At 29.7% G+C, this 26,508-nt stretch overlaps 1 protein-coding gene and 1 long non-coding RNA gene across 2 annotated transcripts; both read left to right on the top strand.

The window, feature by feature from the left end:
* Nucleotides 1-3,085: 3,085 nt before the first annotated feature.
* On the top strand, nucleotides 3,086-3,841 carry LOC136968844 (uncharacterized). Its single transcript, XR_010879711.1, has 3 exons — nucleotides 3,086-3,153; nucleotides 3,595-3,684; nucleotides 3,751-3,841. It is a non-coding gene; the product is annotated as an uncharacterized lncRNA (long non-coding RNA).
* A 6,639-nt stretch (nucleotides 3,842-10,480) lies between these two features.
* On the top strand, nucleotides 10,481-21,053 carry LOC136968843 (glutamate receptor ionotropic, kainate 1-like). The gene is made up of 9 exons (XM_067262889.1): nucleotides 10,481-10,567; nucleotides 11,574-11,650; nucleotides 11,715-11,895; nucleotides 13,923-14,067; nucleotides 16,043-16,281; nucleotides 17,921-18,186; nucleotides 18,250-18,472; nucleotides 20,809-20,873; nucleotides 20,948-21,053. The coding sequence occupies exons 1-9, from the start codon at nucleotides 10,481-10,483 to the stop codon at nucleotides 21,051-21,053; spliced, it is 1,389 nt and encodes a 462-aa protein (XP_067118990.1).
* Nucleotides 21,054-26,508: the final 5,455 nt, after the last annotated feature.

Raw genomic sequence — 26,508 nt, 5'->3', positions numbered from 1 at the left:
ATTGTTTAAACGAATTTAATTTTACTTTATAAAGTAAAATGTTTACAAAATAAAATATTTCTAGCCACCAATTGATGTGATAGATTCGCGACAGACGTTTTTTATATAATTGCAAAAAGAATGTAAATATTGGGTGCTAGATGAACAGTTGAAACATAATATCAATATATACTCAAAAGTTTAGAAACGTTGATGTAACTTTACATGAATGATAATTTTAAACCTTAAACATTTGAAACAAAATTTCATTTCTTTGCGTGAATGTCATCACGCAAAATTGTTGCGTAATAACATTGAGAGGATCAATAAATTTAATGAATTTTGTTTTTATAGACGTTGCAAATGTCATGCAACTAAACATCGAATTACAAAATTTAATTTAAAACGTTAACAAATTTTCACTTATTATAGATCCATAACGTGTAATTTCTTTAATTTATTATTCAGTTTCTGCAGTGTTCATTTCTTCTGTGCTTCGTCATAGAAAAAAAATTTTTCACAATTAATTTTTTTTTTCAAAATTTGAAAGTAAAATGGCTTTGGCTTGGATTGGAAGTTTGTATATAGTTAATCCGGATTGTCTGACAGTATGGTTGCTGCTCTCGGATTTCATTTATCTATTTCCGATTTGAAAAATACAGAAACACAGTCAGACAGTTTCTAATTTTTCTTTTGATTTTCGAAACATAGTGCACTTTATATTCGTGCCAGAAGGTCAATATATTGACAAGGAGTCGTACGGACAAGTTTTATAACGTTCGAGGAAAGATGTGCAATAAAAGAAGCCTGAGCTAATTGCATAATGAAAACACGCTATGTCACGCATCTTCGCTTGTCAGCCAATTTTTCGTCAATAACAACGTAGCCATCCTTCTTCACCCATGTACACTCCAGACATAATATAATTAAGATTATATAAAATACGCAAGTTCAATTAATAAAATTATAAGAAAATTAACATTACTAAAATTCCTTATCCATTAACTCTAGTCTTTTGAGTTTGTTCAGAGCATAAATGAATAAGTATATTAAACATCTATATCCATTAAAACTTTTATGGTTAGTGGATAAGTCCATTAAAACTTTTATGGTAAGTGGATAAGTCCATTAAAGTCTTTTAAAGTGAGTAAATATGATGTAATTAGATAATGACTAAGTAAAAGCGTTTTATCATTACGCTCAATGCTAAAGTAAGATAGGAAATTTATAAACATGAGCACGAATATACTTCATCATTTTCATGAAAGAACTGAAAGAGTAATAATAGTAATCATTGATATAATTTAACATGCCGTCGTCTTCAGATAATTCTTTCTGCTTGGCGTATATTTTATTCCCAATATTAAATTCTGCAAAATTATTCGGTCTTGACATCTGCATCCCTTGTCAGTGCATCAAACGGGAAACAAAAGGAAGAAGAGCGAACATTTTGTCATTTTTATATCATATTTATAATAGTTTAGTTGAAATATTTCTTTGGACTGTAGTATTTGTATGTTTTATAAGAATTCACGAACCCGATATCTACGCTTTACGAGTACTTCGTGTTTTTAATGACTATGCATTATCTGCTGCAGTAATAATATTTATTCTTATGGAGTATGTTGCTGGACAATTTACACTATTAAAGAAAAATAAACTCTCATTTCATTGTGTGAAAAGCAGTTATTATGAGGAACTGCAGAATATCCGCGCGCTGCATAAATATATATTAGTGGATTTCTTGATTATGATAGGAATATTTACTACGTTTCCCATCGTATCGTACTTTTCTTTATTTCTTGAAGTTAAAAGACAAAACGGAACGGATACAGAAGCATTCATTTGTTCCGTGTTACATACAGTATTGATGATTTATATTTCAGGTCAAATTTTCTTCTTATTTTTAATATTTAGAGTCACAATATTTCTGATTAGTAAAAGATTTATTAAGCTTTCTGAAGAGTTAACTCAACTGAAAATAAAAAGTTACACACTAAAGGAACAAGTTGAAGAGACATTTGAAAAACACATGGAAATTTGGGAATTATTCGAAGTTGTTAATGATAAATGGAAGATTTTTCTCCCATTTGCTTACACTCATTTGGTTTACATCATGTCTTTCATGTTGTATGCTGGATTGTTTGTAAAGATGGAGCTGTATTTAGGTATTTTCATCTCGTGTGTTTCTGTAGTTTCGTTGTCTGCATTTGTTGCAGTATGTTGGAAGTTGTCTGCTTTTACTTCGTTGGTTAGTATAAATTTTAAATATGAGAAAATTTTATATATTATTTTATAATAAGTTATACATTTGAAAATCTTAAATAGTCGAAATCAAACTATGATGTTGATTAACATGAAATATGCAGTTATACTGGTTATTTCAAATTATTATTACATTCTAAGCGTTTTTAATTGATTGGTAAAAAACAGAAAGCGGAAGTAAAGTTAAAACCCAGTTTCTTAGTTTTTATCTGTTCTAGTGAACAAAAATCATTTAAAATAGAATTTACCCATAAAGTCACAATACGTAGACATTACTTATGGTGATTCTATGTCTTAAAGAGTGGTATAACTAATCATTTAAGTATACTACACATATATTTACAATAATATTTTAGGAAATGAATATAGGAAAAGAGTAAAATATCGAAGTTTTATAGTAAACTATGTACCGCTGGAACTCGTACGAGAAGTAATAAAAATCTGGTACAAATCTATAACAGTCTAATAGAATATAAAAGAAATACACACTGTCATCTTATTATATACAATATATGTAGATCTCTTAAAGTAACAAGTGTAGTGTTTTTATAAATGTTGAATACATAAATATTGCTTAATATAGATCTATATTTAAAACATTTCTATATTACTGTGAGTATAGGTTAAGGTTTTCTACATTATTTTGATTATGTAAAAAATGTCATATAACTTGCTAAATAAGTATAAATTTGTAAAACAATATAGGAAATGTTATAATTTCTTTTTTCATTTTGTTTGCGACAAATATAATTAAATAGCACGTCTTTTCATGATTTCGCTATAATTTACATTGCTAATTTTTAAGTTTTTGATTTTAACATTACATATTTATATATTCAGATGTACGACAATTTTATTTCTATCGAAAAAGTGTTTTCTGCAGACTTATCACTATTATTCAAGTTGAAGGTACGTTTATTTTTATACATTTTGGATTTTTAACTTTGTTTAGAAAGAAGGTTCTGCCTAAGGATTCACAATTAAGTTGTTATACTTAAGCATAATTATTATATATGCAAAAATCTGAGATTATAAAGTTACAACATAAATTAAACCTACTGAAAAATTTTCGTAAATAAATTAAATTTAAACGAAAAACCTTTCAGATGTAAAAGATAATGAGAGTATGGATAACAGTCTAATTTTTTCCTGTGTTTCTATGGTAAAAATAAGCTTGGTGCGTTTAAACAGTACTAACAGAACTTTTGTTTCTTACATTTTTCTGTGAATCGCTAAGCTCATCTTTAGCAAAGGTAAACTAAGGAAAAACATTTGACTGTCATCCAAATTGTGATGAGTTTTCCACCACTAAGTATTTGAATTATGATGATACAAGTTGTTCATCTTTAGATACTCAATTTTATGAAAAGATATGGAAGAAACCCATTAGGAATTACGATCGGAGGCTTCTTTTACGTAAAAAGAAATTTTGTAATTAGAGTAAGTAATATATTAAAATATCATTGTGAATTCTGACACATATATTAATATTGTTTTACTTATTAGGTGATTAGCGGACTATACTCGACATTGTCTTCGTTGATTCAAGTTAGTGGTGTGATGCATAAAGAAAAATTATGTAATGCAGATTTTAACAGGAAAAATGTGTTTAACCGTACTTTGAAATAAAAAAAAAACTATGAAATGTTTTTCCCTTGAAAACGTAACATATTCTACCTGAATATCTGTAACGTTATTGTCTACAATTGTATAATTCAGCAGCAAAATATTGAGTCTTTGCTTATCTTTTCAACAAGTAACGAAGATGTAGTCACTATTTAAAAAATAGCAGCACCTGTAAAACTATTTCTAAAATTTATAACTCTAAAATGTAAACATATCCCGAATAGGTATAGAAATTATAACTTTTTATTTTCAATTATTACATTTGCAAGTTCTATTTGAAGTTTTCAAAGCACAATCTATACAAAAACCGTCAGACACTTGGGTGGCAATATAACGATTATCATCCGCCCACAGTTTATTGCAAGAACACTTTACAAACAAAAAAATACTGAAACAGATTATATTATTAAACTGTGGGAAGTAGCTGAAGTTACTGAAAAACAGTGTATCATCTGGTTAAACAGATACAATAATGAAAAGATGTTGGAATCATTAGGTGCAAGACGAAATGCATAAACGTCAACACAACCACTAGAAAGAATTATCAAGTGACAAGTTAAGCACAAAATGATCTCACAATTTATCCCAATAACTTTTGCTTCGTGCTAGTAAAAATTATTATCACTTTTGTAGTTGGCAATTCTGTAATTTCTTTATGGAAAATGAATTGTTGTCATTTTCTATAATTAAGAATTCTGCAGAAATCTGCAGAATTCTTAAAAATAACAGATACAGAACGAAACAGATACAGAAGCATTCATTTGTTCCGTGTTACATACAGTATTGATGATTTATTTTGCAGGTCAAATTAGTTTTACAAAAAATGACTTTTACCTTTTTCTCAAAGTAATTCTTCGAAAACTAAGGAGGGTAGGGATGGGTTTTATAAATAGAAAAAAGTTATCTCTCTTCTATTTTCTGGAATCAGAGACGAGCCGCCATTTTGGAAACAGGTAACAGTAACCTAAAAAAGTGAAACAACTTTCTTAAATTCGCCGTAATATTCTTTGGAAGAAAACATGCTTTTCCGAAAAACGATTTTAAATTAACCCGCCCTTTCAATTTACTTCTTCTGCAATGTAATTCTATTGTTTGATAACCAGTTTATTTTTCAAAAAAAAACGAACTGCATTTTGAGAACAGAACAAACTTTTCTGAAATTTAAATTAAATTTTTTGATATCGAAATAACTCTTCCATAAATCAAATTTAACTGCTCTTGAAATTGTTCTCTATTTATTTATTATTAGATATTGTGTTTCTGTAATCTGAACTACTAGTTTTCTAAAACTAGAATTAATTTTTTTGAATTAAGTTGATTTTTTTGAATGATTTAATGTTTTATGAAAATCGGATTTCATTGTATTCAGTGGGTTAGTAATGAATTTTTGCAGATGATTATGTTAAAAAGTTTGACAACGAGTCGCTTGACTTCCAGGCAAAATTTGTTGGCTTTATATGGTATGACATTTTGTTTAAAAGACGATATATTTTTATTTATTATACTATGAAAAAAGTTCATTCTCATAGTAGGGATGGGTTTTATAAAACATTTTAAATGCTGATAACCAGTAAAATTGTCATTAAGTCTGACCGATATATACGAGCCGCATTAAATTTCCACCCTTTTGATTTTTAACCATTACAATTTAACACTGTCAATCTTCGTAATAAGAAACCTCCCTGCGAAATTTCGGAAGTATTCAACAAAAAGCACAAGTTATTAAGATTTAATTAAATGAATAAAATTTTGCTCCCCATACAGAAACCAACACATTCTCTAAAATCCATATATACAGAAAAACAATTTGTTAATTATTTTCATTTTTTCATGTTTCAATGTTCCCTGAATACAAAAATAGAAAGGGTTATTCTTTTGACCGATCCCCATACATTACCTCTGTTATATCTTAACAGCAGTTTTTCATAATTACTGTAGTTTCATTTATATTTTTCAGTTATTTTCACCAAATAATAGTCCTCCCGAAATAATGCTAAACAGATTTTTTAGCGTGACTATAAGCTATTTATTTTACTAAATCTGTCCTCTTTTCCAATGCGTGGCACATCAAGCAGTAAATTTAATAAACAGAAATTACACTAATGAAGTATAAGTCAATAGAAGAACCCGGTTAATTAAAAATATTGAACAAAATTAAAGTTGTTTACATCTAGTCTCTTAATCACCAGAATAGTACAAGTGAAGGTACTGTACAGTTATAATGATCCATCAGTTCATATTTTATCTCATGTCACAGGATAGAAATTATCGTACTAATTTGGATTTATTTCATAAACCATAAATATAAAGGAACATATAATGGATAGGGTAAAAATTTAGAATACAGGCTAAAACAAACTTGTTATTTTAAAACATTATTTATTAATTTACAATTTAAGTTTTGATTGTTAACATTTAGGAGTTTTCATATTGTTAATGGTCAAACTAGCTCTTTTTTTACAACATTATTTCTCAGTTCAAAATGTGGTATAAATACATTGCAAAATATACACCAATTTAGCGATATACAGCACTAATTTGTGCAATTTAAAATCCTCTCAAGTATAAAGTAATCATGGTTCTATGAAGACGTAAAACTTCCACTTGTAATTTTGTATTAACAGATATAAAAGAGCCATGACATAGAAGCAATGAAAATAGTGGCTTGCTTTCATCAAAGGTTAGGAACCCCTTATAATGCTTTTTAATAGGAACTGTTCCTGTAATGTTTTATTTTTCTGTAATGTTACAGAGGAATAAAACATGGGACCAGTATGACGTACTAAGACGTCTGTTAATATGCTAACTTTAATTATGTTCTACTATAATTTGCTGGTATATATACAATTAAATGGCAAAATGTTTTTCTAAAAGAAAATTAATAATTTCTCATTTTATCATTATTTTTCATCGTTTTCTGTTAAACAGTTTTATATAAAATACTGTGTGCAAGACGTTTATAGATACTATTATTTGAATTGTAATTAATAACCACTACTTTTACATCAATATTTTTAATCTCTGCTGTTGCAGGTAGTCAATTTTTCATATATGAACTCTACGTTTCTACACAACTATAAACGTTCTTGTTTATGGTGTAGTTAATAGAACACGTGTATATTTAAAATTTGTTAGGATTTTTCCACAAACACATTCACCCTAAAACTTGCCAATTAATCTACACCGAACAAAAGTTTATTTTCTCTTGTGTTCAAACGACAAATATAATTATTATTAGTTATTTTATATTATTCTTGCTGTGAGGTTTTTTAGAAACGATTTACGTTTGGTGAGTATTGGAAATAAACATGTACAGGATTACATGATTAGTTCGTCAAAACAAACGTACTTTCGAATGTCGACATAGAAAACGTCGATACGCTTGGTCGTAAACAATAAGAATTATCTACTCAACGTATAACAAGGAACAAAGTAGGAATTCCAATGACAAAGTTCTTGTTTTATGTGTGATCGAATTTGATATTAAACAAAGCATCTGTTAATTAAAATTATCAAAGTAAGTTAGAAATTTTATTGCTTTTTGTTATTAAGCTGTCCACAATTGTTAAGTATAACAAACAAAAATTCGGACTGGATTAATTAAGACCGAATAAGTCATTGACAAATTAGAATAGCTACTGAGTGTGTGGGTGGAAAAACGAGGTGATTATAAAGCGGACAGTAAAGAGAATCGCCTCGTTTAAAAAAAAAATATTTTGTGACAGACTTATTTAACTGTATTATCGAGGGAAATAATTGTTTAAATTTTATTCAGTTTATGAATAAATTTAAACACGGTTTAAAGTAGTTAATAAATAGTTATTATATATTATATTAAATTATTACACTACTCTATTGTATAAATAATTAAGATCACATCTGTCTTTCTTGTATGCGATCCAGTATTACGTAAGATTGGTTAAACTGATTTGTACTTAAATTTGTGTACTTGTTCAAAATAATCCTGAAAAGAATATAGATTACTTTCGAATTCACGCGATTCTGTTCGAGTGTCATGTCAAAGGTATGAATTTATTTCAGGCTAGAGAGTGTATTTTGAGGTTATATTCATTTAATCGAAACAGTATACGAATCTTACAGTTTGTTTCTTACACCTGAATTTCTTAGAAATCTTTCGCAATATCCATGAGAATGGAACACCAGGGTGATATTTTGGCCTAATAGTTTAATTCTAAGGTACTATTTAACAGGAAAATTTGTATTAAAAACATTCTGTGAAAAGAATTAAATCGTACTGACATATACCTTTTCATATATATTATTTCAGGACATTTGTAGTGTAAACGTTCCTAAAGTTCTAGCCAAACCTTTGTTGTTTTAAACGGATTAGTTTATCATTCTTTACTTCCAATCATGGATAAATTGTTTTATGTACGCGTATTACTGTTAGCGTAAAATAAATTAATTAAAATAGATATACGCGATTTTCTCGCATATAAGAACATGATCATATACGTGAAAATTTCGCGTTGTACTTCGCTTATAATAGCATGCTTTTATATGTGTACAAATACAATAGATTCCATATTATTATGTATAAATATAAGTTTGTGAACTGTTTCTAGTGTAAAAGTTTTAAACTTCATATTGTAATTTTTATACACAGGAGAAAGTAAGATGCTTCTTCACTTGAAACTCTTGAGTGTAGTAATTTTATATGGAAATTTGGAAGACGAAACTTGTAAGTAAAATTGACTTCTGAATTATTTTTTTAATTTGATTTCGAAAATATATTCACATTTATAACATTTTAGCAACGTTTATAGGACAATGTTTATACACTTAGCCTATGTATCTCTAAGTATACAAAAAAGTTCTTGTATAAACTACTAAATACAATAAAAAAACTTCGATTTCTGTTACTCTCCTTATCTTTTTATTATTATTGTTATTTTTTTTTAAATTTTACAATTCCAGATAACAGATGAGTCCCACATTAAACAATGATATTGGAACACCTAAACAATACTATTTTGCAACTACGCAAAATAATAGTCGTTAGACTAAACTATGTATATAATTATTTCTATATTGTTAAAATGGTAAATTAAATTTTAATATAACTTAGAAATAGAAAAGAAAGTAAATCTTCCCTACTTCTGTCTTCTTCGATCATCAGCAACAGAACAGTTTTCAAATTGTGTTCCAATACTGTTAGCCGTTTTAATTGTCATTAACATTTTCTGTTGTTAATTGTTGTCTTATCGTCAATAAACGTTTTAATTGTTTTGTATTATATTGCAGAGGTGTATCATCTAACAAATGGTTTTTTACTCGAAGAAGAACGGTTTTTTTTTTGTGGAGAATGAACACAATAGTAAAAAAGAAGACATACTTTCTTCGATATTTTGATATTTTTTAACTTGAAATGTTTATGTTTAGTTCTTTCAGATTAGTCTATAGATCAGTCTATTATAATGAGTGTACTGTACCTTTAATTACAACAAGAGTCTTACTTTATTCAATTTGTTATATACTTATAGCTATTTATAAGACGTCGAGTAGTAGCTTTTTTATCGACAGGATCTATGCAAAATTATTGTTGCATGCAGCAACAAAGATTTCCTTAGTCGTCAGATTCGATACTAATTTAATACGTCAATAATTTTCTATTATTCTAAAAGTGGTTTCATTTGGACTGCAAAATATTATTCGTTTAGAGTTTAATAGCAATATTTGTATTAGGCTATTGCCAATTTTATAGACAGTGAAACAAGGCATTTGCCTAGAACACGATAATACAAACAAGTTCTTGTTTCAATTTGTGATTTAATTATATAACTAAAAAAAAACATGTAAAATAATGCACCTGCATATTTTTAAAATTCATCTTGTTTTCAATTGGATACATATATTGTTATCTGTGCAATATTTTTAATAAGTGGACACTCTGTTTTTACCAATTCGACGTTTCTTTCTTCTGTTGCATTCTGTTTGTGTACCTCTGTATGTATTATTGTAAATGTTATATTTTCCAGGGGAATTATCAAGCAAGTTTATTCAAAAGAATTATATTGTAGACTTTCGCTACAACTGGTTTATATATAATAAAATATTTCTGAAGTTCGTGTACGAGAATAACAATCAAAGTTTTGTGCTGGGTGGAGAAATTGAAAATTCTACATTTGTTCGAGTAGAAGAGACTTACGTTAAGATAGTAAGTGATAATTATTTTTACTCTAGATATGTTTAAATTTTTGAAAAAGATTAGATTGAACCGGGTAAAGGAAATGTTATTTCTCTTTTCCTCGCAAAAGTGACAAAATGTGTCGCTTTTTTAACGGAATAATTTATTTTATAGATTTTGTAATTATTTAATAAAATTATCCATTCTCTCCTGAATCTCACACAAGTTATCGGAGGGTACTATAATATTTTAGTAGTTAGCAAATGTATAAAATTTTATGTATAGTTTTAATTCTAAGATTTATCATATCATAGTACTTCATTTAAGATCCAATGAATACAAAGTCGTAATTTCTGTATTAAATTTCATTGTGAAATATTAAAATTTACGAATTTAACAATGATTTGATACGTAATTCAAGCATCTAACGCTCATTTATTTGAAAAGTGTAACGACAGTGACATGACAAGCTGCAGTATGTATTCTACAAGAACAGATTATAAAGTCGAAAAATTAAAAGGAAAAGAAGTGAAAATATTCAAAATGCCTGTAAGTAGAATAAATTTTATACGACATAAAAATTATATTGAATGTTAGAAGTAATAACACTTAAAGTTCAGAGTAAACTCAGTTAATTAAAACCCATGCTCATACTATTATTTCAACTCTAAACTCTACTGTTTCTTTTTTTATGGTTTTTCCAAAACTTGTTTAATTCATATAGTGAAGTACTGTAAGTACTCTTCTTTATTATTATTACGATAACGTAATATAAATTGAGGCACGAACTTGCATTACCTGTACGTACTGTACCACTGCACAACACTTAACCCAAAAACCAATATATATTATCATAAAACTTATTAAGTTGTACACAAGCAGTAAAATTTCAGGCATGTGTGCTGTGAATTATGATTGTGTAACTGGCAATATCACATGCAAAAATAGTTTCAGACACTAAATACTTGCATTTACAGCGCATATGCTTCAACATTTGCTGGTAATTTATGAGATGATAACACTTATTGTTATATTTTAATTATTTTTTTCAACGACGATTATTGTACTCACTTTACAACATGGCAAATAACCTCTATTACATTAGACCAAACTAATTGCAGCCATGTTTAAAATGGAATCGAAAGAGCATCTAGAGATGTACAGCGCACTAACATATGTGGTTCCGTTTGTAAACGTGCAAAATTTGACAACAATGAACAGTTAAATTGTGCGGCTATAATTGATCTTTTATAATACTTTTGACGTGCAGTATGATGCTGTTGAAAGACAGTATCAAACTGTATCTAATACATCCAAATTTGCAACATATTTATGTCAAACCATGCTTTCGTTCACATAGATTAACCTGCCATTTTCCTGTTACTTGGCCACCAGTTTTTTCAAAAAATTTCATTTCCATATCCCGAAACATATACAAAATTTAGTAAACAGCGCTGAATAGCGATAATTTAGTTATTATCACCCAGTGCACATAATATAAATTTAGGAGTGTACATTAGTGAATTAATAAAAATGAATTTTTATTTTAATACAGGATGTGTACAAAAATATAAATAATAACGCACAATTGGACGAATATGTCAATCTGCTATGCCAATGTTTAAAAATAAGGTTTGTTACTTAATTTTGGCATCTATACATGTTATTTATTTATTTAGTAATAAGTTACTTTCAGGTATATACAAGTTTTCGACTTGGATTACTCTGATATTTCGATAGTACCTACAATAGCCATGTTCTGGGAACATTACGTTTCTTATTCTTCTCCTATATTTGACATATCAACTTATTTTGTCATCAGAGCAGCAAGACCAACTGATAAGTTCATTTCCTTGATCAAGCCTTTTTCCTTAAATGTAACTTTTTAACTATATTATACTATTTACAAAATCTTAGTTAATATTTATAACAATTACATACCTGGAATTTCCTCACATGTAACAATGAAAAATATGTGAATACCATAATAATTAATTGTTTTATGTTAGAAACTTCCAGTTTTGTTTCGGTCTGCTGAAAAGTTTCATTTAAGCTTACATAACACACATATAAGTTTTTAACACTTAATTTAGTTTACCCGTCATTTTATAAAACACCATATGAGGAAGAGAAAAGACAAGAAGAGGTCGGCACTTCGAGGCTCTCTTTTCCATACTAACCTGTTCGAAGCAAATTTCACCGAGACACCAACTTTTCCATATCACGTTTACATTAAACATCTCATTCCAGGTCGTTCTAGTTCTTGTCTTTCTTACTTCTTCTACTGACATACCCAGGACTATTCGTACTGGAGTTGTTTATAGTTGAACCTCAATCGATTATCCCTGAAGTTTTCTTATATTTCTATGATACCCAAGCTTTCACTAATGTAACTATTCCTCATCTTATGTTTCCTTGTTAAACTACTTATTCACCTCGGCATCCGCATTTCTGCACATGCATTCTCTGTACCTGCATTAGAGCTTATTGCACATACGATAATATAATTTACGTGAATCTACTCGCGTAGGGTACCAGTATTGTGACAGAGATATAATCACGTGCTTATACGTGGCTGAACACGCTTGGAAATGCAGACAACTAGAGTTATTGCTGAGTAAGTGGTATCTAAAGACATAAAAGTCAAAAAAATAATCAATAAAAATTTGGAGCAGCTAATTAACATCAAGTTGCAAAAACCTGACAGAAACGTAGCTATTGTTAAAAGTAATGTATGAAGATGATGTGGAAAAGTGATAAAATTGTTAGTGGCATAAGAGCTTTAAGAGAGACATGTGATGGACGACACCAAAAGTAAACAGCCAAAGACAGATGTAGAAGAATAAGGCATTTGTTTAGTTACACAAACGATTGTTTGCGATTAATAACAGGAGCATTGGTAGATTTTATAGATTATAAGAGATTTAAACATCAGAAAACTTTTTAATTTTAATCTTAAAAGATTACAACGGCTTAATGTTGCAAGTGATTTTTTGGGGAAGAAATACAGACGTTTAAAAGATTATTTGGGTGAGGAGATATAGTGTTTTGATGCTTCCGGTACTATTCACAAAAAGTAATAAAGCAGGCAAGAAGAAATATAGTTTAGCAAAACCGGAAATACACTAATGCCACACTCGCTGTTCAAGACTGTGCTTGAGGGTTTTTTTAAAGTAGGAACTGTATAGACCAGTACGAAATAATTGAACATGGAGAATGGACAACAAAATATGTAATATTACAAAAAAATTACAAAAGTATTTTTTCGGTAAACAAGATAAACTGAACCCTGAAAAGTGGATCATCCATTACGACAACGCTGAATATTATTGTTGGCTTAATGTTCGCGACTATCTGGATATGAAATCAATTTACAGATTGCATCATACATCGTTTCTATCCATTTTATCGCGTTATAATTTCTGGCTTCTCCGAAAATGAAAATGTTTTCAAACTTCAGATAAAACAAAGATTTTCAGTCAATTTTGATATACTGCTTCACGTTAGAAAAAACTGAATGGTGTTCCATAAAAGTTTCAGGTATGTTTCCAGCGATGACCACGGAATTTTATTAAATACCTGGCTGAGAAAGGAAATAAATTCAAAGGTGACAATAGTCGCTAACACACAGATGAATTCTGAGAATTACACTATGCACTTTCATTGTCATTTCTACCCTTGAAATGTACTGTACACACTTTATACGTGTTAAAGTGATAAAATTTATATATTTTATTATATTATTTAGTGTGAAATATACATAAATGTTTCCTCATTAATTGTTATATTTATATCTCACACTTAAAATATATGCTTTTGTATATTATTTTTGTTATGAAAAGTTCTATACTCATAATGTCTTTTTTCATAAGGAATAAAACTAGAATTATGTTCTATTTTACAGATATGGATATGCGTTTCCATCACAACTGTGTTATTTGTTTATATTATATATGCTGTGTTGAAAAGAGAAGCTCAGATTTTTGACAAGGAGCATCCAAAGTTTTCAACTCTTTGCTGGATGTTAATGAGAAATGCTTTTCGTCAAGGTGGGAAAACAGATCTTTAGAACATATTTAATAAAAATAAGTAAAATATACTTTCATACACTTTCCAATACGTTACAAATGCAGTTGATTGCACTAAAACATTTCCCTATAAATATTTTTGTATCTTCAATTAATGGCCACGACGGTACAAAATTTGTACAAATTCCGCTGAAGTGATGGGAAAAAGAACTTTGCTAAACAAAATTTACTTTGAAATTGTACCAATACGAAAAATATGTCTCGATAGAAAGTAGAAAAACCATGTGCAATAGCAAAAAAATTATAAAAAAAACAAGATTAGAAAAACTGAAGTTTCAATTTTCTATTTTTGACATCACAGCAAGTCACCCATCATTTATTTAAGATAATGAAATGTCAATGAAGTTGTAGTTGAGTGTAAAAGGAATTTCTTATTAGAAAAGTTGAGGCGCACGTCTTCAGCGCAAAACATGAATTGCGCCGCCATCTGTCAGTTCTAAACGGTCGACAAGAGCGATTGCTTTGTCTAGAATGGCGAGAAGACGATCGGCTTAAAGTTCTTCATATTTTCGAGATTGTGGTTAAACTTATGACGTATTTTATTAGAACAATGATTATTTAAAGATGTATGAATAATATTGTAAAGAAACAGACGATTTTAATCCAGAAATTATTTAATTATTCAATTTTTTTGCAAGCGTTGTGAAGTAGCTATAGAATTTACATATATTTGTCTTCATAATAGTTTATTTTAAGGTAGGTTTGTTCTTTCGCTGCATCTTCTGTTATCAATAGCGTAATACGTTCGTAAATTTTGTAAAAATTAATTTCCCATGCTTCAGCAACGATTTTTACTTAGAGTTTAAACGTAGACTTTGTACTTTTGCTTACCGTACAGGTTTAACTTTTGTACTTGCATCTCAACCTCTCTATTGTTTTAGGTCAGAACGTCGATGCAATACATCTGGGGAAATGTTCCACATGTTAGTTTTCGTGTTTGTTGATGACAGAAAAGGAACGCTTCCTCGATGGGCATTGGCTGTGAGGTAAATCGATATGGAAAATCACCTAGTACAAAATGATGTGTTCGCGGTGGCTATGCAATTATAAAAACAACGACTGAATACTCTTTTTTTCAGGAAATGATCCTGAAACAGCTGTTGCATTGATCTTGCAATATGACCCACCCAGCTCAATCTTGCATAAAACAATTCTTGTATAAGAATTTTGTTTGCAGTTTGCACGCTTTAATGTAAAATACTCGCAACTAACAGGAGGAATGTGATGAATGATATTGCTGGTTTTTAAGGACATACTTGTAACACTATCTCTTATATTTCGTTGCTGCTCGAAAAACATAATTTACCTGACATATTTTTCTTGTCAGCACATTTTCGAAATAACATTTTTAAAGCAATTTTTCTCCCCATGCCGTGGAAAATAAATATTTGTATTGTCATGGTATCACTTTCGTTCAACATTTAAGCACTTCATGCAAAAATAATTTTACCACCTTGTAAAAATCAATCTTAGGTTTATCAAAAACAAATTGATCTTGTTAAATATGAGATGCAGTTCAACCTGCATGTAATCACTGATGATAGGGTTAAGGAATGACGTAGACAAAATTGGTCAGAAACACTTTGTAACCAGAATCTTCATAAACAGAAACATTGCTTTATCGAACACGTCTAACGAAAGAGGCATAAAATAAGTCAATTTGCAACACACTGTATTTCAAAATATTATGTTTGTACCTGTTAAAGAATCAGGTGTCAGTTTAATAAAATAGCCAATAGAACATCGACTTGAAAAAAAAAGAAAAATTGTGAATTAAAAAGAAAATAATCACCTATTTATATTAGGTCCGTATTTATCGACCGCGTGTTTTTAGGCCACAACACTAATCCCTATTTAGCAATTATGTACTACACATACATAAATATCACTCGTGGAAAACATAATTAAAAGTTTTTGTTTCGTTTTTTTCTTGCAGATACGGAAATTAATCACATCATTCTCCGCACATTTCGAATTCTAATTGGATGTTGGATCCTGGCAGTATTTGTCCTTACTTCAGCATATACGGGAGTTTTGCCTTCGTACTTAATTTATCCAGGAAGTGAAAAAATTCCAAAAAATTTTGTGGAATTGGCACAATCGGTAAAAGATGGAAACTATAACGTTAGCATGACTTTTTGCTCTGACGAAGAAGCAATTTTTTTAATTACAGGGGTATGTAAATTATTATTTATGTAATTCTGTATTCAATGTATAACTGAGAATCATTTACATAATTTATATATATCGTCTTTTCGCGTTTTATGCGTTTTATATGTTATAATTTCAATAATATAATTCAATATTAACTGTTTTTTTTACATTTCATGTCTTTAAACCATTTTCTATTTTACTCCATTATATTGAATATTAAATTGAAACTATATTTAACTTTAAAATCTGTACATTAACTTAAATTTTACACTAGTATTTTACTTACGAATTTATCAGAGTTTTTACTGAAAACTTAGAATTATGTTATGTTTCGCAATTTTTCTTTAATGAATTTAAATTTAAATTATATACAATCGAGTTTATATAGTTAATCAGTGAATAACAATTTTTTTGTATTGATTTGTGTGTTTTAACTGTACAGGGTATCCCAAAAGTTTCCATACATACAAAGATGAAATGTAAATTTATTTACAAAACATCAAAATGTCGGGATTAAGATTTATATCAGTGTATTGCCGGAGTAAGGCTACGGAACACATGGGTGATCTGCCAATGAGGTAACTTCAAGCAGGGCTTCCTATGTGGAAACTAGATTCTGTTTAGGTGTTAGAGACATGAAGAAAACTCAGAACATTGCGTGATAATTGGTCAGGCACGAACAAATGACCAACTATTAGCGTTCAATGGTTTTCTTTAATCGCCCATTGGTGTGCTTGATTTGTCTCATTGTATGGATTTTAAGACACCCTGTGTTCTCAAATAGTCTTCTAATCTCTGTAAAGTTTAGAATTTTTTTGTTTTTCACTCGTGTAATACAGTTTTATTTCTTAATTTATTAATATTTCTTTATTTATTCTCATTTTACTTCTTATTTTAGAATTTTTAGCAATTCTATACTGTCTTTATGTAAAATCAAAGTTTTTTATTTCTTTCCAACGCCTTGTAGGAAATCAGATTTATTTGCTTTATCTGATTTTTAAGAACCAAACTATGTTCAGTAAATAAATCTTCATTAATTTAAATCTATTATAATAATCAAGTTTTTTTTAACCGGAATTATTTCCGTAGCTGTTTTCTTAATTTTTGTGATCTTCGCAAGATATTTTACCGTGCTATATTTCAAATTTTGTTTTAATCCTTTTTAATCCTTGAAGTATTTATCATTATAACAATCTTCGACCCACTTTTATTGTTTCTGTAAATACGTGAGCATTAAATTTCGATCTCCATTGTAATGTTCAATAATAACAATCAGAAATTTCATATTAGTTTCATTAATAAAAATTGTTTATACATCTACAATTTGTTACTGATTTAAAAAGTTTTGTTTCTCTTTTCTACAATGTTTACCTCGTATGACTTGTACTATTAACGCTGGCAGCATCAGTATGACTTGAAATGTTATTCCATTAAAAATTTATTTACATTTCGACTGATGAATATCGCTGAGGAAATGTGTACATTAACAATAATAACTATGAATATTGTGACTTTGTAATGCAAATATATCAGTTGATGTTCATGAAACAACAATATATACTCAATATTTTAAATTGTTACTTGATATATTGCATTTCATAAATGAAATAATTTATTAAATTTACTGATAAAATCTAATTGTATAATTTTTTACTATTAGCGGAAATTGCCTGCTATACTTCAGATATTTTCAAAAAATATTGAAGAAAATCCAAACAATAGGGTGATATTAGGTAAAGGCAATGAACTGCAGAAGGTTCTTGATGGAACAGATGCCTTACTTGCAACGAAATTAAGGATTGACCCTTTAACAATGAAGTTTCGTAAAGAGAATTTCTACGTTTCACCAGATTCTTTGTTCACTAATTTTCGGTTCCTGCAGATAAACAAGCTTCGACTTTACCAACAAAGAGAAGTGTTTGAGATGTAAGTAAATGCAACCGATATATTCTAATGTAATTTTTCTAATTGCTTTTACACAATTTTAAGGATAAATATCTTACATCAAAGTGGATTATCATTGAAACTGCAACAAGATATTATAGAAGAAGATCGAAGATATTACGAATTTAATTTTTATGATGACAAGGGAGATGAAGAATCTCTGAAAGTGGAAGATCTTAAAGGACCATTGATTTTGTTAATATTAGGATATATTCTTTCTTTTTTGGTATTTATTGGAGAAATTTTCATTGGGAAGTTTAAGAAAAAAGTAATACTTACAATTATTTAATATTTGTTTACATAATTTAAACAGTTTAATAACTTACATTTCACACAAACTATTCAATGGCTTCACTACTATAGAGATTATATCTGAACACATTAATAATGCTTATGTATTCTTTGCAATTCAGAATAGAAATTTCCCACGTTTACTTCTTGTACACATTTTTATACTCTTTATCTCTATATTGAAATTCTGTACATATCACGCACTAGAATCTTTTACATTTTATTACACAGACCCCTATATATATATATATTCTATTATTATTTGTTTAGTGTTTCACTTTGAAAATTTAATTCCTCGCTGCATAATTACTAAACCATGACAAAATCATTTATATTAAACAATTTCCAATTGAATGCAACTAATGACTGACATAAATATATCAATTATTTGTTGCATTCAATTGGAAATTGTTAAAAATGAGTGACATATAATAGAAAAGTTTTGACATTGTTCAAGTCATATTAACATAAATTTCTAAATGATAAAATCCGTAGCTGATGTTTTATTTAAAGTAAATGTTGTGCTTAAGCATTGTTATATTTATGATTAATTTGTAAACCGGCTTAATAATTGTAGATCACTTTATCACAGACATGCAATGACTTTAATGTTTCAACAATCAGAGTAGTACAGTGTTGCCTTAAATTATATATGTTATGGACAAAGTGATTAATCGGGCATTATTCATAATGCCCAGTCATTATGAATAATGACCAAAAAGGGCGCGCAGTGTGATAAATATTGATTAATTTATCAAATTGATCGGTCATTATGAATACTGCTATCACCTAGTTCGGCAAAGTGATAATAATAAGTTGAAGAGTGATCATCGGACATACGCTAGCCAATCGGCACTCTGAATTGCCGATTGTATCGCATTGAGTGCGTATCGCGTTTAGTACCGAATTTAAAATTGTGCGACATTAATTAATTTGATTAAAAAACTACTTATTTCATTTAAAAATATTCAATTTTGTGCATAATTTCAAAATATTTAAAAAAAACATGTAATCTTTTAAAACATATACGATTAACTATATTAATTGAATGGTATAATTTTACTTGTGTGCACCATCATGGCAGCGGTCGCAACTGTTTGTGCTCCCGACGGATTCTTCTCGGAGGGGAGCTGCCGGCAGGCCGCCGATTGTTTAACGTCTCTAGATATTGATACATACTGGTTATTGATACGTGTGTTCAAGAACTACTGTGAATAAATAACTAATGACGTTCGACAATCGGCGGCCTGCCGGCGGCTCCTCTCCGAGAGGAATCTGTCGGGAGCATAAACAGTCGCGACCGCCACCGAATTCGGTACTAAACGCAATACGCACGCGCAACTCACATATGAGTGCTGATTGGCTAGCGCATTTTAGATGATCACTTCTCAACGTATTATTATCACTTTGCTCGACTAGATGATAGCAGTATTCATAATGACCGGACAATTTGATAAGTTATTGAAATTTATTACAATGCCCGATTTTGTTAGTCATTATTCATAATGACCAAGCATTATGAATAATGCCTGTATTAGTCACCTTGTCCATAACTTATATATTCAATATTTCACTGCTTTTCAGAATTTTTAGGAATTTAACAAAATATTCTTGGCTTTCCCAAAGTATAGATAATAAAACAGAAATGTAAAATTTGGAAAGTAAGGATATAAAATTAAGAACATAAACATAAATGAAATCATGTAAAACTTTTATTTTGTTGTCAAATAGTAATTCGAATACTTAACCGAATTTTTCTGAAATGCCAAATGAAAGATATTTTAGTATGGAATGAATTGCAAAAATATAGAAATAAATAGCAAAAGGCTGTAATGGCAATAAAATTGCTGTTGTAATGAACAGATGTACTCTTGAAATTTTTAAAATTTTGAGAAAATCATTACCCAAACCTTCTAAACATCAGCCAGGAAGACCCAAAATCATGTTTCATAAGGGATAATAAATCGAATTTTGCGCCTTGCATCGTAACGGAATAAATCCGTTTGTCAAATTTTCTTTAAAAGTAGATTAAAAATATCAAAAGGCACCGTTCATCAAGAAATTTCAGCAGCTCCACATATGAAATTTGCTGCCCCGATGAAAAACCGCAGCTAACAAAACATCACAAATTAGAAAAGTGCAGTGGGCTAAAGATTACATGCTGTGGAATGACCAATGGCTCTCGTTTCTTTTCAGTTATGAAAAGAACATGTGGATAGGCCAAATGAATGGGCTTTATTGCTGATATGATATTAAGAAATAGGAACACATTTTTTCAGCAGATAACATAATGATGATGTTTTAATATTGTAGGACTGCATTGGATTTAATGTTTTATCAAATTTAATTACTTTAACTGGTGGACAGACATCTAAAAGGTATTAAGAAGTGTAAAAAGATAATTTATTATTTATTAAAAAAAATTCAATAACTTGATTGAATTTTCTAATAGCACAATACCAATGCTCACTGCTCACACTCAACAACTAAATGACTCGAAGATTACATTATTAAGTTATAAAGTGGCCAGCAAGACGAGCGAACATAAATTCGACTGAGAACTTGTGGTACATTCATACTCAAAAATTACGCTAATAACATGCATATTAAGACGGTTTCAAAGCTTAAACAAAAACTCGTTAGTAATGGTTCTGAATGAATTCAGAAATTTTTCATTATTTAATTGATTCGATGCCTGCTTTTATTTTTTCACTTATTAACCATAATAGTAGTACTATTATGGTTTCATATTAAAAAAAACAATTTTTATCTATTTATTTTATGAATTATTGCTCAAAGTTTAACCTTATCTATATTTTTGGGAAACACTGTAATATATGTTTACATAGACTCGAATATTTCCAAGATTACACTTTTATTGTATCCCATAGATTTGCCATCTCTGTGAAAGAGTTCAAATTCGTTTCAGTACGCAGTGAATTAACAGTAAAATCTCAAGGAAAATAATAAATAAAAATTAACATTATTTTCATAATGATATTTGCATTTTTATTTCATCACGTGGATATAATTGATTTATCGAATATTAACTATAATAAATACAAATTATGAAAGTCATACATCACATTCTGGGCAAAGTAACTCGGATATTTTATCTTTATCCGACGGACCCTTTATAAACATATTTTGAACACAGTACACATAGTCTCATGTCAGCAATTCGATCTTCTCTGCTTAAATAAACATACCAGCTTTTTTCTCATTGTTCGTCTTCCTGTAGGTCCAGCTGCAAGACCTATCATGGATTTTGCAAAAGGATGCACACATTTAATGATAGTTGCTGTAATAATTTTACCTTTCTTAGTGATCTTAAACTCTCTGCCATGTGGTTAATTATCCTTCGCTTCAGGATATAATTTTTTTCTCTTTAAAAATAATTGTAGGTAGCAAGACACGCCTATTCACACATATTCAGGTGCTACAAGATGTACTTCTTTTCCTCCTTTTCTGGCATATACTATTCGCTGTTCATGAAAAACCAGTCTACAGTTTTGTATATTAGATGAGCTTGATAAAAATATATAACAGGCCAATAAATCCCTCATCTTTTAAATTAGTCGCTGACAACACCGCTATTCACTTTATTCTTTCTTTATTCTTTATTCAACAAAATTACAAAAGATACCTATGGCCGCCCCGTATAACAAATGAATAACATAACAAACTCCACTAAAATACAACAATTATGTTAGGTTAAACACGCTTTCCAGCCTTTTCAAATTTCATATTCTGAGTCTTTCTTCAGGAATCAACTGGATGACAATGATCATCATTATCAGAATCAGTATTATTATTATATACATTACTCTATTTTACAGAATATCTTTATGTTGTTTATAATAATATAACGCATGCAAGAATATTCGTGATCCAAATAAGGCCCACGTGCTTTATTTGGTGCATGAATTTTCGATGCATAGAAGAGCACAACAATATGCAAATTTATATTTTTTTTCTACATTATATAATAAAATTTGTGATTACTGAATTTGTTAGCTGTCTAATGTTTCATAACATCTACTTCACTTGTATTTAAATGAAGATTTTTATGTATTGTTAAACACATTCTTATTGTCGTGAAATTTACTACATTTTTTTTCTTTATCTAAAACACCGCTTACTTGAATTAGAGAAGAAAATATCGAGTAGAGTCCGCTAATTACCTAAATAATAAAACGTTATTCGAATATATTTTTAAAGAAGAAATTTGGCGTGCCTTTACTTACCCTTATTACAAAATGTCTCTTTATATACAGGAATCCACCTAACGATATTCCTAACGGAATTCTTCCAAATCTTTTCATAAAATCGATGGTCTATAATGAAAAAATAATTAAAATAATGCAAACAAATAAATTATATTATAATCATCCAGTAATGTTCAAAATAACCACTCAGTCGGTTTGACGAAAAACACAAATTTTATATTTACAGTAAATGTACAAAATAATCCAAATTAGAGTTACAATTAATTATGCACAACACTAATTCCAACAACAACCGACTATTCCCGTACAAATTCGTCGAAAGAACTCCTTACGAACAAACAGACTTGTAATTAACAAAACCTCCGAGTCAGGAACAAGTTCATACACAAACACGTAACTTCCAACGAGAAAGTTAGTTAGCACCTCGATAACGACGATCTCCCTTGATCCGATCCGATCCGATCACCTCCGATACGATGCCAGCCGATCCCCATACGAACTTCGATCCGAGCTTAAATAGTCGACGGCGCTCGAACCCTGCTCCAATCAAATTTGAATGTTCCCGCAACGGCCGCCAACGGTCACTTCCCGCCGGCCAATCGTCCGATGGTTGACGATTGGAAACTTAACGGTTCTTCCCACGGAAGTTCCTAACGGTCGTTTCCAACGGCCGATCCTAACGACTTTTCCGTTATGACAGTTCGTTATAACAAACAGGTGGGAATCGCGCGTCTTGGCGATTCCATACCTTACACATCCTATTATTATTATTATTATTATAGATATTGTATAATGACTTAATAAAAATAATCTGTTGTATGAAATTGAATTCTTGTGTATTATATTGTTTCGTCGTGTAATAAAATAAGCAAAATAATCGTGCAGGACAGACGTTGTTGTGTTGTATTGTGTATTATATGTTTATTTAAATATCACGTTTACGGATGTTCCAATTTCTGTACCAATGTGTGTATATTACTTTCAATAATAAATGGCTGCATTCAGAAATTGTGAGTTTGTTGTTTAGAACAAATTCTAATTAGTCTTCGTACGATTAATGTAGAACAGTAGAATGATTATTAATACACACTGTTATTTACAATTGAAAACAACATTAATTCATGAAAATTAAGCTAATACAATATGTATTACTTTTAATACGTGATTTTTGTTATCGTTTTAAGTATTGATAAATATATGCAAAATATGTACTCGTTAGTGATATTCAATTTAATATATATGTGAGCCCGCGGATTGTTAATGGGATCTAAAAAATTAATGTTAATCGTTTTTTCGAAATGTAAATATCCCGATAAAAAAAACGGAAAATTAGGGCGGAGGTCACCGGTTATATCAACACGTCAGTTGGAAAGTTGACACTTAACTGTCAAGAAATGCAATTCATCTTCAACATTTGACAAGCGAGAGCTACCGGAAGCTCGGGGCGATCGAACTGGAAGTTATATTTTATGATAGTGCCACCTAGACTCTCGGACCTCCATGCAACGGACTCGACCTACTCCTAGGAGAAGACATGGAGGAATCCTACCGCTTCCATGCGCGCACGATCGTCGCATACTGCTCTACATATTCATACTTACAGGTATTTCGAGGCTAAACTTTGTTAACTCTCTCTCCGATATTCAGATTAGGCCTGCGACATAGCTTAGAGATTAGTCGCCAATTTTGTGTAAATAGTATAGCTCATAATCACATTATATAGCCTCGTGTAATCTAAAATTAGTTATTCAATAAATGCTTTGTTATTTTGTTAAACCTGTGTCCTGTCACTCCGGAAACACGAACACCTGCCGACTTGCTCAACCCCCTTGCCACTCGATTTCAACCCAACCAAAAGACAAAGTGGGCGAATTTTACAAACTCGGTGTGTAAGTTGCAATTAGGGTACTGACCCTGTGCCCTCGTAATCTCACATATAAAAGAAGCAATCAATTCTTTTTTATGACATCATCACAACGCCGGCTGCAATTTTTTCTCACAATATTCAGTTTTTTAGTAGTGTATTGCCCTTTGACGTAATGCTTTTTCTGTTAGCAAAATAATCGTGCAGGACAGACGTTCATATATAGTAAATCGTGACCTCCTGAAAAAATCTTTCCACACTTCCTGTCGACCTTTACTTATCTAATACCATTATTGAGAATTCGGAAGGATAGACAGGCGGCCAGTAGATATTTATAGGTCTAAATTGTTTTCAAATTGCAGCCGAATTAGAAATATATGTGTGTGTATCAGATCTAAGTGTTAACAAGCGAAGTTATTACCTCTAAATCATCATTATTTTATTATTTGTTTATGAAATCATTAAAACTATCATTTCAAACTTTATATGTATGTACTGAGTTTTTTATGTTTTTATTTCAATAATAGTAATGTTACTTTTTTAAACCTTAGAAAAGAATGTAAGTTTGTTTTCAGTATTGTATGTGACACTTTTTCAATACCCATTAATTTTGGTTTATTTTGATTCCTGTTAATTCGGATCGGTATAAGCCCTGTTCAATTCGGATAAACGGCTTTATGAACAATGGAATGTGTTTTTACCTTTATATTCTATTTATTTTTAATTTATTCTACATTAACAACAGTTCTTGTTTCTTCATCAGTATGAATGTATTAACAGACAATTTTTTAATGTGAATTGGTTTTATAATTTCGTAAATATCAGCTTTATGTTAAAGATGTCGCATACGTTATATGTTCCTTCATGCTGTAGGTAATATAAGTTAATAATAAAAGTGTTTTCGTTAAAAGAAAAATGTCTGTAACTTCATGTATGCAAAATTATAAATTTGACCATACCTTTAACTTGAATAATATTGATAAATTAGATGAAAAAAATTTTTCCATGGAAATAAAATTGTCGTACATCTGAAAATACAAACGAAAACATTAGGCTTACATTCAGAACAATTAACAGTACGAAAATTATATAATATGATTGAAATGAATTTAATATAATATATAATATTACTGATTTTTTCAACTTAGTTTTATTGTAATTACTCTTGTAATATTTAGTGGTTTTATTCGTTTGTATTTTTGCTAATATTTTAACCTACAGTTATATTTTTTACATTAAATTATGAAGTTATTTTCAAAAATGATATTAAAAAGTTTTACGTATTACTGGTGAAATATCATTTATGACAGGCCAATGTCGATGTAGTGTAAACACCTAGAATATGAAGCTTTACCAACGGCCATCCATGCGCAAGTGTCTTTCAAGTTTACGTCACGTGTATAGCATATCATAGCCTAGTATTTCATAGGGATACTGGGCTATGATATGCTATACACGTGCTGTTTGGAACCACCCCGTTTGTTATATGACCATTTGTCGCATTCCTTATAATAATAATACAGTCCTATACCTAAATTAATATGCCTCAATGTCCTCAATTTATTATAATCTTATTTCGTATACTAGTACGTATCTATACAGGTAAATTAAATAAATCGACAATTTTCTAATCTGTGAAATTGTGTTGCTGTATCCTTAAAAGAAGTTTCATAAGTTTTGTTTAATAGATACGTACTAGTGGACGAAATCAGATTATTAATCCTATCACCAATTTGTTTTGTGTTACTAAGAAAGTGTTTTTTGGTAACACATTAAGAGCCAGACTCATAATACCTCAAGTAAAATATCCAGCATATCTGAGAGTTTTTTGAATTGTAAATCTATTAAAAATTTCTAGGATTTCTTTTTCGTAATAGATTATTTGTCACCAGATAGAAGGATGACAAGTAAACCGCTATG

The sequence above is a fragment of the Centruroides vittatus genome, unplaced genomic scaffold (assembly GCF_030686945.1).
Source record: "Centruroides vittatus isolate TY-2023 unplaced genomic scaffold, ASM3068694v2 contig_1630, whole genome shotgun sequence".
Classification (NCBI taxonomy): Eukaryota; Metazoa; Arthropoda; class Arachnida; order Scorpiones; family Buthidae; genus Centruroides; species Centruroides vittatus.
This window is presented reverse-complemented; position numbering and strand designations above follow the sequence as displayed.

Bases quoted from the DNA above. Each gene is read 5' to 3' on its own strand.
- LOC136968843 (XM_067262889.1), top strand. From the start codon at position 10,481: ATGACAAGCTGCAGTATGTATTCTACAAGAACAGATTATAAAGTCGAA. The intron at 16,282-17,920 runs GTATGTAAATTA...TTTTACTATTAG, and splicing joins CAATTTTTTTAATTACAGGG to CGGAAATTGCCTGCTATACT. The intron at 18,473-20,808 runs GTAATACTTACA...TTAATATTGTAG, and splicing joins TTGGGAAGTTTAAGAAAAAA to GACTGCATTGGATTTAATGT.